The 19,380-nt window shown below is 41.5% G+C and overlaps 1 protein-coding gene across 2 annotated transcripts in view; it reads right to left on the bottom strand.

Annotated features, from left to right (window-relative positions):
- Positions 1-11,056, bottom strand: part of SNX18 (sorting nexin 18) — a 45,578-nt gene extending 34,522 nt beyond the window's left edge. For both annotated transcript variants that reach the window (XM_072921808.1, XM_002197384.7), the window contains exon 1: positions 9,264-11,056. In XM_072921808.1, the coding sequence (XP_072777909.1) occupies positions 9,264-10,809 (1,546 nt within the window). In that variant the 5' untranslated portion in view covers positions 10,810-11,056. The remainder of the gene's footprint in view (positions 1-9,263) is intronic.
- Positions 11,057-19,380: the final 8,324 nt, after the last annotated feature.

Raw genomic sequence — 19,380 nt, 5'->3', positions numbered from 1 at the left:
ACTTTTTGGCACTCATATGTACCATTTAAAAGAGTCTTTCTTTGGTGTGGTTTCAGCTGGCAGTGCAGACTAGGGGGACCAAAAGAGTGAAATATAAACTAGGCTGGTCACCAGAAACATATTACATTTGCCCATCAGAAAGTTAGTCATGTTTTTCATTACCACACTTGAAAATTTAGGCAATTGGAATTAGAAGAAGTAACAAGATGAAACTTTTCAGTCATGATTAGTACTTCTCATTAGTTTACATCTAACTGGGGCATCGAACAAGCTTTCTAATACAGAACTCTGCTTTTCCACAATTGGAGTTGGTTTATTACAGTTCAGTTGTCACAGGATCTGAACACTAATTTTTCCTAATTAGGATGCTAGGAACAAGCACTTTATGTTAGAAAGATACTCCAGACTTTTAACAGCTTTTGAAAACGTCCTGTTCATACTGATGACTTCAAGACAAGAACCATCAGAAATTATGCTGTCTGTGGATAAAATAAATTAACTTTCAGTAGAAATGGTTAACAACAAATGAGCAGAAATTATTCCTCCTCCTCCTCCTCTCCAAAATGGGTGTAAGCACTATTACATTAAATGCTGGCTTCTTTCAAAATTTTTATAAGATTCAACGGATGTGGAGGGACAGGGGAACACAGGTAGCACTATGTATCAACATCCAACTATTACTGAGAGAAGCAAGTATAAGTGCAAGTTCCACTGACTCTTATATCACTGATTTATTGGGGCACAATGAAACTGCTTTTGGATGTTGTTTTCTGTTAAGGCTAAAAGAGAAGCAAAGAACAACAAATACAACTTACAGTGTTTGCTTGTCCATTATCACCTGTTTAGCTCCACTACTGTCCTAAGATGAGCATATAAAATATGTATGGGCAGTTAAACATATATTCATATAAAAGAGTCAAGATTCAAATGAAATGCATATATTGGTTTATGTTATCCTAGTACCCTTTAATTGCCCTCTCCTAGATTTCTGAACCTTGCAATTTCTCTGTAAGAACAAAAAGAGCTAGAATTCCTGTTGCAGGAAAAAAAAATGTTCAAGGTAAGGCATCATTAATGCAACCAATTAAAACATGCTATATAATACAAAAGCAGAATGTGTGAAAATTATAATATAATGCTGTACTTACATTATTTAAAAGAAAAGCTTCTTTAGTATACTGCTAACTAGGCAGCATAGCTATTCATACATATAAAGATTCAAATTCATAACCATTCTAAAAAAAATCAGAATAGTAAGTAGCTTTTACCATGGGACAATAAAGTATCATAAACTCCGAATCACAGGATGAACCTGCTTTTCACATTTTTAATGAATGAACTCCATGTAGGCACAGAAAGCATGGCTCAGTTCATTATGATTACAGACGTTGTCCACCCATGATGCATACTTACTGAAAACATCACACTTCTTCCTGTCCTGCTACAATAACAAACCAAAGCCACTGGCAAGAACTGAACAGATTGTTTAAACGTTGGTGGGTTGTTTGGCTTTTTTCCATTTTATTTAAGTCCTCATGGCTTTTATGAAAGATACAAACAAGATTGCATAATAAAGCATGTGCCATTTATTTGCTCTAGTCTGCTGAAAAGGCTCATGTCTGGGGACTCAGCCAAATGCAATTTCCTATTTTTTCAGTTAAAATTTTCAAATTCTGTGTTATTTGAATCAGGAAATTTAAAATACATAAAGTGTCAACTGGATAAGTTTACACAGTCTACACTTACTGACTTGGCATTTTAACTATTCAAGTTAAAAGTCTAACAATGAAGTCATGGAAAGATGCTGGAAAAGCTGAAACATGTCCTTGTTCTAAAGGTGACTTACAAACTAAAAAAGTTAGCCAGCTTATTTTTGATAATGTGCTAACAAAGAACTGGAAGAGCTCTGGGATCTTCTTTCCATTTTCAGTATACCAATTGTCTTCCATGTTTGGATAGAAGCCATACCAGCCAGACTAAAGTACCCAGCTTCAGTAGAACCATCTCCCTATATAGATTCTTCATATGTCTCTCAAAAGGCATTACTTTATTTTTGAAATAGAATGACTTCCTCCTTCTACATTATAATTTTTAATTATTTAATGTCTACACTGTTCTACTACTTCCCAGCTGCTCACAGAGCCTTCCCAGTAGGTAAGGCCTTACTGCTTGTGGTGAATAGTATTGGGGCATTTTTTATGAGCTGACTACAAATCTGATGAAGATTTGTATTTATTTAAATATGCACTGCCTGTAGTCAAACCTAGAAGTGTGAGCTCCAACCAAAACTTCTGTTAGGACTAAGAGGGTAGACTGGACAGACTTTCTGTTGTGCAGTAATGCATGCAGTCTATCCCACATAAGAAACAGCTATAGTGTTCCTCTGATACCAGCAGGTTTAAAAAAAAAAAAACAACCCACTTGTGTGCTGTGTATTAGCCATGAAATGTCCCTCCGTTACTGCAAGTGTATGATACCAGACTAGTTTCAAAAGGTAATAGGAAAAAAAACTCATCACAACAGTATGGATCTCGCTCCCTTAGAAAGCCACAGAGATTGTGGGGAAGTGGAAAAGAAAAAAGAATCATACATTCAAAAGACCCATGTATTTTTCACATAGAGCACAGAAATAAATTTTTTTTCTCTTACTGTTTAACTTTCTTCAAGCAAAGCCATTGATCCCTTTTAAGTAATTTACTCCTGTCCTCTGACTTGACACAAACTAAGGCAGCTGTAATTTTATACAGTTTCTAAATGTGAAGATTCTTTCACATTTTAGCTCCATTTCCTTAAGGTTACCTTCAAATATTGTGAGACTATATTGGGTAATGCGTTAGCAAGCAGACTGCGTTACATCATTCCTGTGACAGCTATGGGGAGGCTGACATGGCAAAAAATAGAAGACATCCTGGAGCAGTACATCCTTTCTCACCAAAGCTCTTACACAGATGAAGTGCTCATCTCTTTTTACTGCTGCAAGGGTCATCTGGCTAGGATTGCATGCCTAGCTCTTACCCAGCAGCTACCTGAGTTGAAGCCCATGCAAAGTTTATGCACTTGAGGCACAGAGGAGAAAAAAAACCCTACAAGGTGGATAATAGGAAAAACAATGATGAGAAAAACCCCGTTTGCACAATAAATTTAAGAAGGAAGTAAGCAAGAGAGAAAAGCACTGCTTTTATACTGTGATATAAAGTTTTAGGTGCCAGTGTTAACCAGGCTGATTTATTAATTAATTCAAATACCACTTCTTCTCCCAGGGGGGAGGAAGGAGAAGGAAGCTGAAAATGTTAGAGAGTTCTAGGTTTCAATGCTGTTTGGGTTTTCTGGTGCTTTAAATTTTGATGCATTTCCATCTGGATAGATTTTTCATCTACAGTTTTGTAAATAATAGAAAAATATATGTGTAATATGTGTATTCTTTGAAGCCTATGTCTAGATTTAAGTTTGCCCCAGGTAAATAATACTTTACTTTTCACAAACAGTGACCAAAAACATTCAAATATTTTTAAAAAGTCATTTAAGTATTTTTAAAAATAATTCTCTTAAATCCTGGCATGCAAAGGAAATGTAATTGCCTGTATCACAGGAAATATTTAGACCCCTTTTCCAGGTCTCTTTTGTAAAAACCATAACCAGAAGTTTCTCAGACATTACCATCATAATGTTAAGAGAGAAGAAATCTGGAAGGCAGAGATGAAACAGCATGTTAGTCAGTACTTCCTCCACTTTCATGAATCACAAGAGGCCAATTACTGTAATTCCTAAAACAAAACTTGAAAGAAGAATATCCAAAACTCTCCCAACTTTTCTACTCTAAGTAAATATGAAGACAAGAGAGCCAGACAAGAATGAGCTAGGATACTAGCATACACTATCTCCAGTTCCCACAAGTGCATGAATTTTCTCAATTTGCATGGGCTGGCAGTGAGCATTTTTGTTGAAGATTACAGAAGCAGGAAGATCGCATCAAATTGAGCAAAGCTTTAGCAATTAATACATAAGAATTATTTCACCAAGAATGCCTAGGGAATTTCCCCAAGTAGACTTTAAATACATAAAAGACAAAGCATTATCCATTACAAATGGGAAGCTGCTTTGCTTCTCAAAATTAAAAAACTGAACCAGTATTTCTTGAACTATACACCAGCTCTGCAACAGAAAACGATAAAATGCAGCTTAGTGTTTTGAGCCTCTGTAACTTAAAATCGCTCTTCTGCAAATGTTTTGCCAGAGGCTAAAGAAAACTGTGTACAATTGTATCTGCCTAATACATACCTTCCATTCAAAGAATCCACATATATGCCCAAGAATACTTTCATGCATGCACATCAGAAGCATTTACCTACAAGGAGTTGAGGACTAGATGCATGAAAGAATTGGGATGTTTAGAAGCTTGAGACACCACTCTGCCATTGTCTACCGTATTCAGGCACTGGTTCTCCCTAATTACTTAGTTTTCCAAACAAGACCTATAAAACAAGTCATTGTAAGGGATGTATGCCTTGGTACTGATATGTTCTATGCCAGCCTCAGTTGGACTCTCAAATCAAGTATTTCCACATGGAAATGTGGGGTTTCCAACTGGGCACATTCTTTGCTGTAGGGCTCAATCGAATGAATCCTCAGACCTGGACCAGGGTGCATATGAAACCAAGAAAGATCTCAAAGCATTGACCTGTTGGTCCTGGACTGGAATGTGGTACAGAAATGTTCAAGTACTTTGTCTCTTCTGCAGCAGGAACTTTGACTCTTCCTCCGGAAAACTCCTTACACACTAGGAACTCAAGATGAAAGAAAAGGCATCTTGTAATAAAATATCAACAATATTAATAAGATAATGAACAGTTTGAAAATATTTCCACAGTCTGTTGGTACATGTGTCCGACACAAATTGAACAAACCAGATCACATATGATGTTCTCAGTTTAGACGGCAGAAAGACCTGAATCCCAAAACAATTAAAAGCACAAACAGTTAACACATTTTACTGGTAAGATGCAGACAAAGCAACAGGAAGGCTTACATGGCATTGGTTCATAATTCTAGAGAAAAAGAAAAAGCCCACATGGAGGGGAACTTTTATTTCTGTGGCTCTTTTTGCATAAGTTGCAGAAAGTTTTTAAACAAAACCTCAGACATGCAGACTTCTCAGTCCATAGCACAAACTGCACTTAGAAAGCAGCTCTTCAGCTAGCTGTAGTATAAGCAAAAGCATAACAGGACAAGACAGTTAAAATTACAGAATCACAGAATATGCCGAGTAGGAAGAGACCCACAGGTATGACTGAGTTCAACTCTTAGCCCTACAAGGGCCATAACAAGAATCACACCAGGTGTCTGAAGGTATTGTCCAAATGCTCCTTGAAATCTATCTGACTTGGTGCTTGGACCATTTCCTTGGGGAGCCTGTTCTAGTGCCCAAAAACCATCTGGGTGAAGAACCTCTTCCTAATATTCAGCTTCAACCTCACCTGACACAACTTCAGGCATGACCCTTAGGTCATGTCACCAGTCACACAGAGATCAGTGCCTGCCCCTCCTCTTCCCCACACAAGGAAGTTGCAGGCTGCAATGAGGTCTCTTCTCAGTCTCCTCTTCTCACAAACCAAGTGAGCTCAGCTGTTTCTCATCAGGCTTCCCCTCCAGAACCTTCAACATCCTCATGGCCCTCCTCTGGATCTTCTCCAGTACTTTAATGTCTCCTATTGTGGCACCCAAAAGTTCCTCAGCACTCGAGGTGAGGCTGCCCCAGTGCAGAGCAGAGCAGGACAATCATCCCCTCCCTTGCCCAGCTGTCAGTGCTGTCCCTGATGCCCCCAGGACAGCCTTGGCCCTCCTGGCTGCCAGGGCACTGCTGGCTCATGTTTAACTTGCCATGGACCACAACCCCAGGGCCCTTTCCATGGCACTGCTGCCCAGCCTCTCATTGCCCGGTCTGTCTGTACATCCAGGGCTGCCCCATCCCAGGTGCAGAATCTGCCACCAGCCCTTGTTGAAGTTCATATGGTTGGTGAATTGACCATCTCTCTAATCTGTCAGGGTCTCTCTGCAGGGCCTCCCTCCCTCTGAGGGAGTCAATAGTTAAAGTCACCCCTTTCACTTTAACCATTTGTGCCCAGCCCATGAGCCAGCTCTCACCCATCCCATGATTTGTTTGTCCAGCTGTGAGCTGGACATTTTGTCCAGAAGGATACAGTGAGAGAGAGCAATGGAAGCTTTACTGAAATCCAAAAAGATCACATCAATTGGTTTCCCTTGATGGATTACCTTGTCATAAAGGAAGACTCAATAAGCAGGACTTTCCTCTCTTGAAGCTGTGCTGGATGTGACCAAGGACTGCATTGTCTTTCAGGTGTTTTTCAACACCATCCAGAATAAGCTTCTTCATAACTTTACCAGGCACTGATGTGAGACTGACAGGCTTGTGGAAGGGGCTCTCCTTCTTGCCCTTCCTTCTTGCCCTTCTTGAGAACTGGGACAATGTTTGCCAGCTTCCAGTCAGCTAGGACCTCTTAGAATTTCCAAGACTGCTCAAAAATCAATGAGATGAGCTTTGTAATGATCTCACCCCACTCTCTGAGGAATTCAGGCCCCATAGATTTGCAAGGATCCAGCTTGAGCTGGGAGTTAATCATTCTCACATTCATGGTCCTCCAGTTGTATGCACAGACACAGGCATGTTTTGGTGCAGCTGCCTTTGCTCTTCCATCCTTCTCAGGTCCAAAGGAATATGATCTTGGGTTTTATCAGAAGTAACCAATATACTTGCATTATGTAGCAAAAAAAAAAAAAAAAAAAAAGCACTACTCCTAATTTCAGGGTTCATAATTTTAAAGGCATGGCGATTTAAATAATGGATCAGTCAGCCTGCTGCTTCTGCCACTTAAAAGGGTACTTTGGTGTCATTTTACTGCTTAATGAGCTTGTACACTAGAAAATAAAACCCTTGAAGAAAGACATATCAACTCTATGTTTCAGATTATTTCTTATCACAAACACAGTTTCAGAGCTGTTGACTGTACAGATATTTGTATAGTCTATAGGGAAATATTATTTCTCAGAACTGGCAACTATCCCAGACAGTAAATGTAAAACAAAGCCTTTATGTTGCAAGAACACCAAACAGTTCATTTTTTCATGTGAAGTTTACAGATTGGCATTGAAAAGCCGTACCTTCTTAAAAGTACCCCTTAAGAGTAACAAGCCAGCAATATGGAGTGCAAAACACGACTCTCTAGTTTTCATCTAGTTTGCTGTCTTGTAACAGAAACAACAAACAACCCACATAAGTCAGTTCCTGTCATGGCCATGTACACTCAAGAGATCACCCTCTCAAGCCCCTGCCATATTCGTAGTGTGTACCATAGATGATACTGAGAACACACTGCTAGTTCAGAGGTGCTGGAGCTGCATGCTCCAGTCTGCTCAAGGATAGTGCTCTACCCCAAAATCAACTCTACATACTTCATGCTCGTGCACTGCTCTAGTAATTTACATGAACCTTCAGCAATTCAGCAAGGTACACTTTACCAGTAAGTGTAAATTCAAATAGAACCACAAAAGAAATAAGGATGATTTCAGCACATATCTTATTATTTCCAAATCAGTGAAGACAGCCATATAATTTTAAAGCTTGAGGATGTATTATTTAAATAGTATATACAGTCTGCTGGATTTTTCTTAATACAAGTATATCTCCCTTTATTTTTCCCCAGAAACTTACAGATAATCCTATTGGATGACAACTCACTTTACCATGCTCTGCTCCCAAACATGAGGCATTGCCAAGGCCACTCATCACCCCAAATCTAAAATATTTGAAAGCTGTTATCAAAACACAAGACCACAGAAGCTAGAAAAGAAACTCCTCAAATGCTAATCTTCACACCTCCCTTTCTTCTTCAAAATAAAATTTAGATTGTTTAAATTTCCACTCACAATTTTTGATATTTGACAGGAGAATGGAAATCTGACTTTGATGCATACAATTTTTATGAAAAGCTTATTTTCTTAAATAACAACAATTGGGCACTTTGTAGCAACTCTCTTTCCTCAGCTGTTCCCAGCAATGCATACCTCTGAACAATTGTCTTTCTGCTCTGTTGAAAAAACTTTTCCACTTTTTTTTTACCAAATTTAGTGTACTGTTCCAGATGCAAAACCCCTGGAAATGTCCTATAAGGACAAAAAGGCTGATTTGCTCTGGGTGACAATTCACTTGGGATTTAATCTCCAAAATAATTTTCTACAAAGCTCATGCATTTTCTTGGATAACTTACGGATACCCATTTCTGCAGAGTGTATGTCATATTTTTTTGGTCTGTTTTACAGCTCAAATACCCACACTCTCCTGTATTTTGAGTTGAAAACTACAGGTAAGGAAGATAATAAAAAAAATATGGACTTACCTACTTGCAATGGTAAAGAATGTATGACTATCAATAATTTAACAGCAGCATTTCCTCATATACAATACTACAAACTTATGTTTTTCTGAATAAGTGTCATTAGTTATACAGCAGATTTTTTTTTCATTTCTGAGATTCTTTCTGACAGGTCACAAAGTACCTTACAACTAGCAATCTGAACCTGGATAGCATATTTCAGCTAGAAAGATGCTGAAAGGATAACAGGTGACCAGCATCTGTTCATGACAATAAGGGCTAAGGTTGAACAAGTAAGAACACTGTAGCTGACCATTACTCTTTCACAGATACCACAGGACACTTGGCTGAACAAAGATGCCCCAGCAGCCTTAAACATCTCATCAGACTGATGCTGCAAAACACACACTTCCACGTGCACCTTGAAGAGAGTGGTAAATCAGAGGGACAACAGCATCAACATATTACTTCATATTCATTACCTAATAGACAAAAGATTCAAGATACCTCACATACCTCAGAGTAATAGATGTTTGCATACCACTTGATTTCCAGGGTTTGTAAACAAGCCAAATAATCTTTAATGTATAGGCAGTTTAGTTAGATGTGGCTGCTTTCAGAGATACTCAGCCAAACACAGCAACCTCTGATCAGCAAAACTCCCAACTATGTTTAAGCCTTTGGCACAAAACAAAAACTGTCACTGATGTGTTTTTTTGTATTTATAATGAGAGTTTACCTGAGTAAACACAATAAGATTGAAAAAAAGGCCAGCAAGCCAGACACAGGGCAAATGTAGGCATTGGTTCCTGTATCAGTTGCATACCACTGACATATAAAAGTTAATTTGTTTCAGAAAACACATACAGGTCTTACCTTTCTGCACATGGATGATGTCTGGAAAGTTGGCCAAATGCCCCTGATATAACGCTAACAAATCCATCACAGGATCTAGGTCCTGCCGGGGCTGATCTGCAAAGAGGTCCCCGATGGCATCATAGGCTTCTGCAGTGAAGGCTATGGCCTGGTTGAGGCCAGCTGAAAAGGCCTGCTGGTCCAGCTCAAATGCCTGACTGAGGCACTTGAAGGAGTGCCCCACCTTCTGGTATTCCTTCTTGAAACCAGTGACTTGTTTACGGGCAAACTCGTTGGCTGTGTGATTAAGTTGCAGGGCACTCTCATCCATCTTCTTGGTGAAGGCTTTGAAGCCATCCACCTGGCTTTCCACCTCCTGCAAGTCTAGGTTGGCCCCAGAGCCTGTGGGGACACTGATGGTCAGAAAAAAGTTGGCACCCACCATCTCATCTTTTTCAGCCTTGCGCTTGCCTTGCTTCCAGGCCTTCTCATCTGTGCTGGGACAGGTGAGGAAGTGCTGGAAGGCATCACACTGAGCGAGCACAGGGTGGCTGCACATATGGTCCATCCACCATGCTAAGCCTTTGCGACGTTTAGAGATGAAGTCCTCCTCAAAGCGGCCAGTGGCCTGCTTCTCTGGCAAGTGGGGCACGGAGATGACAGGGAACTTCTCAGCGAGTCGCCCGTAGAGCCAGTCAAAGTGCTTGTAGCGGCGGTGCACCTGCTGCCCGGTGTGGCTGGGCACCAGCTTGTAGGCGATATAGCTCTTCATGCCCTTGAATTTGGTCTGTTTGGTGGGGTCCTCGATGGAGCACTGGAAGGGGTAGGGGTTCTCCTGCCACTCAGGGCCCCGGGGGCCCAGCACCACGCACAGCTTGTCCCCGTCCTTCACGAAGCCCGACGCCTCGCCCAGCACGAAGGCCTCTCCGCCGGACTTGACGAAGGTGGAAAATCGATTGAGATTGCGGCTCACCGTGGCCGAGCTCTTGGCGCCGCCGCCGCCGCCGGGGGGGTGCGGGTGTCCCGGTGGGTGCCCCGCGCCGCGGGAGCCCAGGGACGGCTCGGAGCGGGTGGACAGTCGGTACCGGCCCGAGGCGCCGCCGCCCGCCGCCTCGTAGTCGGGGTAGGAGCTGCCCAGGGAGCCCGGCTCGTCAGCCACCGTGGAGCTGTCGTCCCAGTCGTCGTCCCAGTCGTCATCGCTGCCCTGGCTGGGCTGGTAGGAGCCGCCGTAGGGCGGAAAGGGATACCCGGCGGGGGGCGGCGGGAAGGGCTCGGGCGGGGGCTGCTGCGCCGCCGGCTTGAAGGCGGCGGGGGGCGGCAGCGGCTCGAATCCGCCGACGGGGACGTTTGCGTAGCGGGCGGGCGGCGGCGGCTCGGCGGCGGGGGCGCGGATCACCTGCACGTAAGAAGCCGGGAAGAGCCCGCGGTCCCCGCGGCTGTTGACGCCCTCCAGCCACCCCTCGATGTCCTGCTCGCTGCACAGGCTCAGCACCTCGTGCTCCCGCAGCGAGATCTCGCCCGGGTTCTCTGACCTGAAGTCGTACAGAGCCCGCGCTCGCAGCGCCATCGCCGCCCACCGGGGCGCTCCCTGCGCCACCGCCCCTCACTGCGTCGCGCTGGCGGGGCTGCCGCACCAGAGTGCCGCCGCCCTCGGGTTCCTCGTCCCGTCGGCGGCCTGCCCGGTGCCGCACCCGGAGCCGGTCCCTGAGCCGCTCGCGGTACTGCTCCCGGTACTGCTCCCGGTGCCGGCGGCGGGCGCGGGGCCGGGCCGGGCCGGGCCGTCCCACGTCGCCAGTTGCGCTAATCCAGAGCCGAGCGGCAGGGCGGAGCAGCCGAGCGCAGAGCGGCCGCCCCCATCGATAGCCCCCCCCCCCGACCCCCCCTCCCTACGCCCCCTGCCGGCCGGGGGCCGCCCCCGGGCCCGCCGGGCCCCGCCGCTGGGCCGCCGCCGCCTCCCGATCCCTCGGAGGCGCGTCAGGCTTCCCTGTGGGAGGGTTCCCGAGCCCTCGGGTCTTCTCCCCGCGCTCCGGGGCCGCCGCCGCGGGAGCCGCGCCGGGCGGGTGCTGGGCGGCCGCGCCGGTGCTGCCGGCGCTCCTCCGCTGCCTGCGGCGTCCAGAGAAAATCAATGTCAGGGCGCGTTTTGCTTGGGGATAAATCGTGTTTTAGCCTTCGCGAAAAATGTAGTCGTGGCACTGATGTTGGTTTTCTATTGAACTGCCTCAGTCCGATCGAGGTGCTTTTTTCCCTGCCTGGTTATTTAGCCACTTGTTTCTCCTGGTCCTGTGTTGTCTAGACATATGGATCCCGTCCTGTTGATCATCTTTTACCTCTCTTTGCATCCCTAGGTACGAGTTTCTCTCAAAATTTCTACCTGCTCACGAGCAATTAGAAGGAAGTGTTTCAGAGGAGATGTTCAAAGTTTCTGGTCTCCAGTTCTTCATGTGTTCTTATAAGCATCTGGATATCTTGCTTATTTCTCTGCCATAGTTTAGAGTATGTTGCTTCCTAGATTTGTGTCAAATAATTTGTCTTTGTCTGGAAGCAATTCACTGGAATGCTACAAGACCCACTGTTTCCTTTCATTGCTGGTTTTAGTGTTTGATACCCAGGGTTTACTTTCTACATTTCTTCTTTGGACCTTCATTTTCCCCACAATTAGTTCACATATTATCACAGTACTTTTCTGTTATTTTTGCTCAATAGTAGCTTGTCTACTCAAATTTTTTTTAATATGTCAGCTCACCCCAGTCCAGCATGTTAGCTCCCAATTTCCTTTAATGCTTAAATCTGGAAATCTGCTTTAATTAGTGAGTAAAGTGACCAAAAAACCACATAATACACCACACAACCAACTCCTCGGTGGCAAACCCTGTGGAGCACATTTGTGGTGCTGCAGGTGTACAGAGAGCAATTCTGAGTGTCTACAGCAGTGCTAAGGTGAGGAGCATCGGCTGTCTCCTGAGAGAGAGCTGGCAGCTGGTAGAAACACCCTGACCTGGCGTGGTCATCGTCACTTACTGCTGACCAGCCGGCCCTGAGGGGATCCTCAAACCCTGCATCAGCACCTGTTAGTGTTCTTAAACCACCAAAGCTCTCTTTCCATCAGTCAGTGTTCTGCCCCTTCAGCTGATGCTGTCTGCTATTTCACACAGGTCTGGTTCTCTTCTGCAAAACACAAGAGATAGCCTTGGCAGCTGGCCCACAGCCCACCATGCTGCTGTCCACCCATGTGGTCAACCTAGAGTAAGGACTAAAACCTCACCATGAGGTAGATGTGGATCAGTTTGACCTTGGTTTTAGATTTCATCCCAAATTCTGACTGCTGCAGATCAAGGTAAGTGACTGGGACTTTGTATTCCTTCCAAAGTTACTGCTAACATTGATCTGGGAAATCTTGTGCATTCATGTGAATCCTCATAGGTTAAACTACAGAAGAATAGTCCTTCATCTGCCTTCTCTATACTACTTATTGCATTATATATATTTGACTGCCCATGATCCAACTCCTTTCCTAAGCTTTTCACTCCTATTCATCTAATTTTCAATGTTCTTAATGATTAATGTTGTTTTCTCTGAGTAGACAAAATTCTTTTTTGTCACTTGAAGTGAATGGTACATCAGACATGATGCTGACCAACTTGATTTGTTTTAAATAGGTATTTAAGATTTGCTCTCATTGGATGGCCTGGAGTGACAAACAGATGACTTACACGGGTGCAAAGTTGGTTCAGGAATGGGATTTTCCTGCTCCAAGTGGTCATGCTGACAGTGACTGTCACATCCAGGGCAGGACAAAGGGACAACTTCAAGGTGGGCATCTCTCTTAATTCCTTAGGTCTGGTGGAGATGGCAGCTGTCCTATTCCTCCTGCTCCCCTCAGTGCTTTTGGCCTGATTTTTCTCTAGTAAGTGTTGGCTTGATGTTTGCATCTCAAATGAACAGAAGCAAAGGTGTCAAGTCCAACAGGACAAAAGCTGCTACCAGGAGAATTTGAAGGTGTAAGATCTACAAAGCTAATGAAAATAGTTTTTCTTAATTACATAGGTGTAATTTTTAAAGTAGTTATTCTCTAATATATTTCAGTTTTATCTGAAGACTTTAACAAAAAAATTAGTTATGTGACACTGAGTCATGATTTTTCCAGCACTAATGCTTTCAATAAGGCAAAAATATGAAAGGAAAATGTGTGCTATGTTATTTTCCTACTGATCAAAACTGCGAAGAGAATTTGGAACAATAAAAAGGTTGCAAATGACATTTTCCATTCTTTCACACCCGTGAGCCAGCTCTGATTACCACAGTGCTGAGGCACTCTGTTGTGGATATTATAAATAATGTCTTAAAACCATAAATAATTATTTTCAAGAAAACTAACCTGCAAAATTAGAAGCGATTCTAACAAACATTTTTTAAATGTTTGGAAAAAAAAAACAGCTTCCAAAGTCCTCAATAACCATCTGCAGTGCCAAGCAGAAGAGCTGGATTTATCAAGCTTTGTTTCTTGCTGTTTGGACTAGGAGAGACAATGGTTTCAAAGTAAGAATGGTACATAGTGACTTAGAGCATGTTAGCTGCACAAAGTGTGTATCTCAGGGCTTTGCTTGGTCGGGAATTTCTACCATTATCATTGGGAATTGAATTTGCAGAGGCAAAGTGAATGTTATTATAAAGACTAATAACATGTAATTCAGTGAAAATGTCTATTATTTACTGTGTTCCTAGGACCTGTAATTAGAGGGAGTAAAGCTGAAAGCCAGACTAAAACCAAAGACTATATATGAAATATCTCACTGTATGTGAGTTAGTTGTCTCAAGACACCATTAATATGTGCTAAAGCAGATGTTTGAAAGCAGCATGGTTTTTTGATGACCAGGTCCAGAAAATTAGAGTAAAAATTTGGAAACATTTAAACTTTTTTTTTTTTTTTTTAATGTATGGTTAATCTGTCTTGAATAAGAAAAAGTGAATGAAAAGAATCTCTGAACTCAAATGCAACGGAAGCTTGTATTTCCCCTTTTCATTGAAAATGTCAAATCTTTCCATCTTTATTTTGTTACTGGTCCTTTATGCTATTACTTTGCTGTTTTAGTAAGAAAAACAAAATTAATTTTCATGAGAGAAGATGAGACTTTTGTGGCACTACATCTTTTCTTTATGATGATGCTCCTCTGTGGACCCCGGAAAAAACAGGTGTCTGGACATTGAACAATGCTCTAATAGGAGATACACCGAACAGTGCTTTGTTCAAGGAAATGGCTAGAAATAGGTTGGTTTTCATCAATATAATTTCTAAGAGCAAATTTGATGAAATGCTTACACAATATATGTGATTTTTGGGGGTTTTGCTATTTGTGGTAAATCTGTAGGTAGTCTTACTACCTCATCATAACTAGAGCTGAGTGTAATTTTTTGAAAGCATACAGATTAATAATAAATTTCACTTAGTAGGGGAATAAACTGTTTTGCTTCCATTGTTATGTAATGTCTGAAAGGCAAGGCACAGTTCAGGTGCCTGGCAGGGCTGCCACTAGAGGGCACAAAATTATTTTAAATACAAAAGTGTTTAAACATTTCAATTGCTAAAACTAAGATGCTAAAGGCAAGTAAAGACTTTGACCTATCAAATCAATAAAGAAAATGCAATAAATTTTATAAACGTGTTATTCTAGTGGTATTTTTTTCAGTTTCTGAAAGATGGAATGTAATTTTATTTGAAATGTTTTGTAAAATCTTACTTGAAAACATAAACCAAAGAGAAATAGAGACACTTTATAGTATTTTAAAAGCATAAATTTAGGAAAAAATTCCGTGAGATATAGAAGAAAACAAAATATTTTTCAGTAACAAGTATGAATTAAGTAAAAGTTGCATTGCTTTTTTCAAACCAGACTGTGTAAAGCTAGAGATAATTTATCAGAAACACTGAGTTTTTGCTTGGTCTTTGCAATATGTATTAGCTATCACAGCCCCAGTCTGTATAATAGGTAGCTGTTACTTAGTTATTCTCCACTCTTCATTTAATATTACTTGCAATGCGTGTCTGTCTCCATTTCCTGTCTGAAGGGATAATGTTTCAAACCATCTTAGGATGCTGTCAGGATAAATCCTTTATGTATGCAGCTCTTCTTCCATGCTGTGGCAGGGGTGATATGTGCTAGGCTGACATCCTGACGGTGCTGAGTTTCTCATGGTTATGGACAAATGGACCCATGCCAACTGCCAGTCCCTGGGCATGCACACAGGCAGAATTTTCCTCCTGAATAAAGAGAGAGACAGCAAAAGAGGATGAATGAGCCTGCAGTACTTTGTCCTGAGCTACCTAAGTCCTTGAGGAATAATCTCAATCTTATGTTTATCAGTCCAATACATTTAGTAATAACAAATACTTGGTAAAAAGCAAAACTGAGAGCTAATTGGGTAGCTGTGTTGAGGCCAGTATTATATCCATGTACCATGTAACTGTGGCAATGAACCCATTGTATAGGATGAATATGTCGTAGGATAGTGAGAATAAAGAATTGAGAATTCATTAATTTCTTTCATGCATATTTCCCTGTCTTCACCCAGGACAGAGAAATTGCAGAGAAGACCTCCTTAGCAGGGTCTGTGCTTGTGTTATTCCTGAGGTTTACCATGGGAAAATAAATGGTTATTTAAAATAACCATTAATAAAGTTATATAAATATAATAACAATTAATAAGTTATATAAAATAAAATAGGTTCTAAAAATCCACAGGACTGTGGCTGAAGTTGTTCTGGTCAGTGCAGAAAGGTGCCTGGCAGAGGCTGGTTGCAGAGTGAAGGACTAGTCACTGGCAGCTCCTCAGTTATAATGTCAATGGATCAAGATGGATGAGCCTGGACAATACTTTATGAGTTTTTACTGTCCATTGTTGCATTTTATGAGTGACTTCTCAGTCTCAGCCTGGAAACCAGGACAAGCGTTCACTAACTTAGGCAACAGACCAGTTTTGGTGGAATTTTGACCATCAAAGTATCTTTTATTTTCTCAGAGCTTGTGTTTAAACTGGTACAGTGCATTCTATATCAGGAGACAGTGACATTTTTATTAAGGTTAATTAATATTTGGGTGACATTGTTTTATCTTCAAGGAGAAGAATTTTGTTCAAGTTGTTGCTTGTGGACATGGACTATCAAAGGATGGCCAAGGAGTTACTCATTTGCCTGTGACAGCTCAAGACATGGAGAGTTCTGAGAAGCTGAGTGTCTGGAAATGACACTATGTTACTCTATTTTAGCTTCTGTGTTTTGCTTGTCTTTTGGAGAACATAGAGGCTTGCAAATATTGAGGTGATGAAGAAGGTTCTTGCTGTGCTTGCTTAGGGCCATGTATTTGTGAGAAAGTGAATGACATTAATTCCCTATCACAGGTGGTGTAGCCTGGTGCTTCCTTGTTTTGAACATTTGTTTTAGGACAGAGTTCAATGCAGAGATGTATTGGGCATCCATACCATTAGTAAAATCTTAAAGAGATTATAATTTCCTAAGAGAAACAGTGTCAGAACCTGGCTCTGGTTGTTCTGTATGCATTTAGAGTGTTTGTTGTTACTCATAAATACGAACTGTGTTCATCTAAGCAGAATTATCCAATTTTAAAATACATTGTTATAAAAGGGCAAGTGAAAGTAGAAATGGAAAAATAAGGAGTTGGTAGGAAGCAATATCAATTGATACAGGAGAAAGCTCAGAGTATAGTAAAAATTATATGATCAGTGGGAGGTCAGGACTTCTTCAACAAGCAACAGAATCCTAGAAATAGCTAAAGAGTAGGACATGAAGACGGCAAAATTGCCAATGATGATACAGGTATCCATAAGGTACAAAGATATTAAATATATGCAAAGTTATTCAGTAAGTATTTCTGCTCTATGTGGAAAAATTGTATTTGCAGTTTTTCATGTTGGTAAATTCCTTTGTATTCTATTAGTAGCTGTTTAATTATTAGACTGTTTAATAGAAAGCATTATGCTTTTATATCTTTGTAACTCATAAAAACAGGGTAGTAGAAAGACTGTCCCAAGAGCTGTCCAGAGTGTTACTTTTAATTTTAGGATAAAATTATCACTCAACAAATCTCAGGGGACTAGGGAAAACCTGCTCTTGTAGGCCATGATGATTATTAACACTTGAATAACTGATGGAGAGGTGTGATGAGTTTTCCATCAACTGAAATCTTGAAATAAAGATTTGATTTCTTACTTAAATATGTGTTCTTTTTCAAACATATTATGGGTTAGCTTAATGAGTAAATTATCAGGTGAGATAATGTGCATTCTGCTCAGGTGTCACACTAGGGATCATCACTGATCCTTCTGACCTTTAAATCTGGAATAAAATAAATATGGAAACCTTATCTGTCTTGACACTGTAGTAATTTCAGACTGAGGTTTCTAGAAGGTTTAGGTTAAATATTGCTATAGTTATTATTTTGGGTCCAGAGTTCATATTTCTTCACTTAGTTGTCTCATAGTCTCCTAATCTGTATTGAGTCTCTCAGTTTCATGCCGGGATCAAGTCCTGAGGCTCCATATATACATTAAGGCAGAGACTGTATTTATGATGTGTCTTGTACAGTACATACTAATCATGCCACCAGTGCTTGGGTAATTGTGGTAAAGTTGCAAAATATAATTGAACTGCTATTAAAATATCTGCTGTCACCAGAGCAGGTAGCTTATGAGCTTGTCTGCCTTGTAAGACAGAGGTTTTTATTAGTCACACTCTGCTCTGAAAATAATTCCCCTTCATTAATTTTTCATTACAGCTATGATCAATGGAACAATTTTTAGTTAAGAGCTGGACTTATTTAAACCCAACATCCAAATTCCAAAGCAACTTATTCACAGACAGAAGCCATGCCTGCTCTTCGTGCTTACTCCAGTGTGCTACTGTGATGTCTGTGGAACAGATGGCTCCTGTGCCCAGGCTAAGAAGAGAATGGCATATCCTGGAAAATGAGGAGTGGAACTAAAAATAAAGGAGTTACTGCCACTGGACTAAAAAACATTCTCAGATCCCCTCTTACCTCCTGTGGAAAGTCAGACACACACAGAGAACTACTCATGTGGTCCCTCTGGATGTCTGAATCAGCTGCAGGACCAGCCAGCTTCTACTCTTGGTACTGTGGTGGTAGAGAGAAATGTTCCAGCCAGCCCCGGAGGCTGCACGTTGGCACCTGAGTGGGGAAGTCTTGCTGGATCAGACTAGCTCCATGCAGAGCCAGTGAGAGGACAGCTGCACAAGTTAACTATTTTATACTGATTCAGTAAACCATTTGAGCTGATGAAGGCTTAACTAAGAATTCTGGGGTGGCTAGTTCAGGTAGGGCACTTCCACTTTTATCCCCATGTCATCCAAATCTACTAAGAACAAATGAAACTTTTGGAAATTCTGACATGCGATGTCTGCTTACATGATGAAATGTATAATTGATAGATAGTTGAATAGATGTGCCATTGAAAAGAAACATATCTGAAAATAGTAGCTGAAGATACTCTTTCAGCCTAGGATACCAAGGGTTCAGTCCATGTATGTTGTTCCTTTTCTATTAAAAATCAAAAATTTTGGAAGTAATTTTAAAATGTATTTCACAGCCCCTAAAAATGCTTATTTTACAAAAAAGTCAAGTATTTCTTGTAGAAGGTTTAAATATTGTGTCTTCAAATCTCTTTATATACATATGTATATATATATATATATATATATGTCTACTGGTTTTGACTTCAGATTAAGTGTATTTTCCTGACAGTAGCTGCTATGGGGCTGTGGTTTGGATTTGCTGGAAACAGTGTTGGTAACACAGGGATGTTTTACTCTCCCTGACAGACCTGTGTGCCAAGACTTAACTATCCTGGTTCTACAGTTTTCTGTTTCTTCGTGCACAGACCTGCCTGCTGCAGCTTCTGTGCCATGTAGCAGAGCTTCATCACCAGTGCTTACTGGGATCAGGGTCAACCCAAAGCACAGTAAACATACCAAGGAGCATGAGAGGAACTGTAAGTTATTCTCTGTTTGCACCAGTTCTATTTGTGCAAGCTACTGCTAGACATGCTTCCCCTTGAAAAGGCTGGCATCAGCAGTATTACCATGTGACTAAAGTAGACTACTTTTAAAGT

Source organism: Taeniopygia guttata, chromosome Z, assembly GCF_048771995.1.
Source record: "Taeniopygia guttata chromosome Z, bTaeGut7.mat, whole genome shotgun sequence".
NCBI lineage: Eukaryota > Metazoa > Chordata > Aves > Passeriformes > Estrildidae > Taeniopygia > Taeniopygia guttata.
The sequence above is the reverse complement of the archived record's forward strand: the minus strand, read 5'-3'. Positions and strand labels throughout refer to the sequence as shown.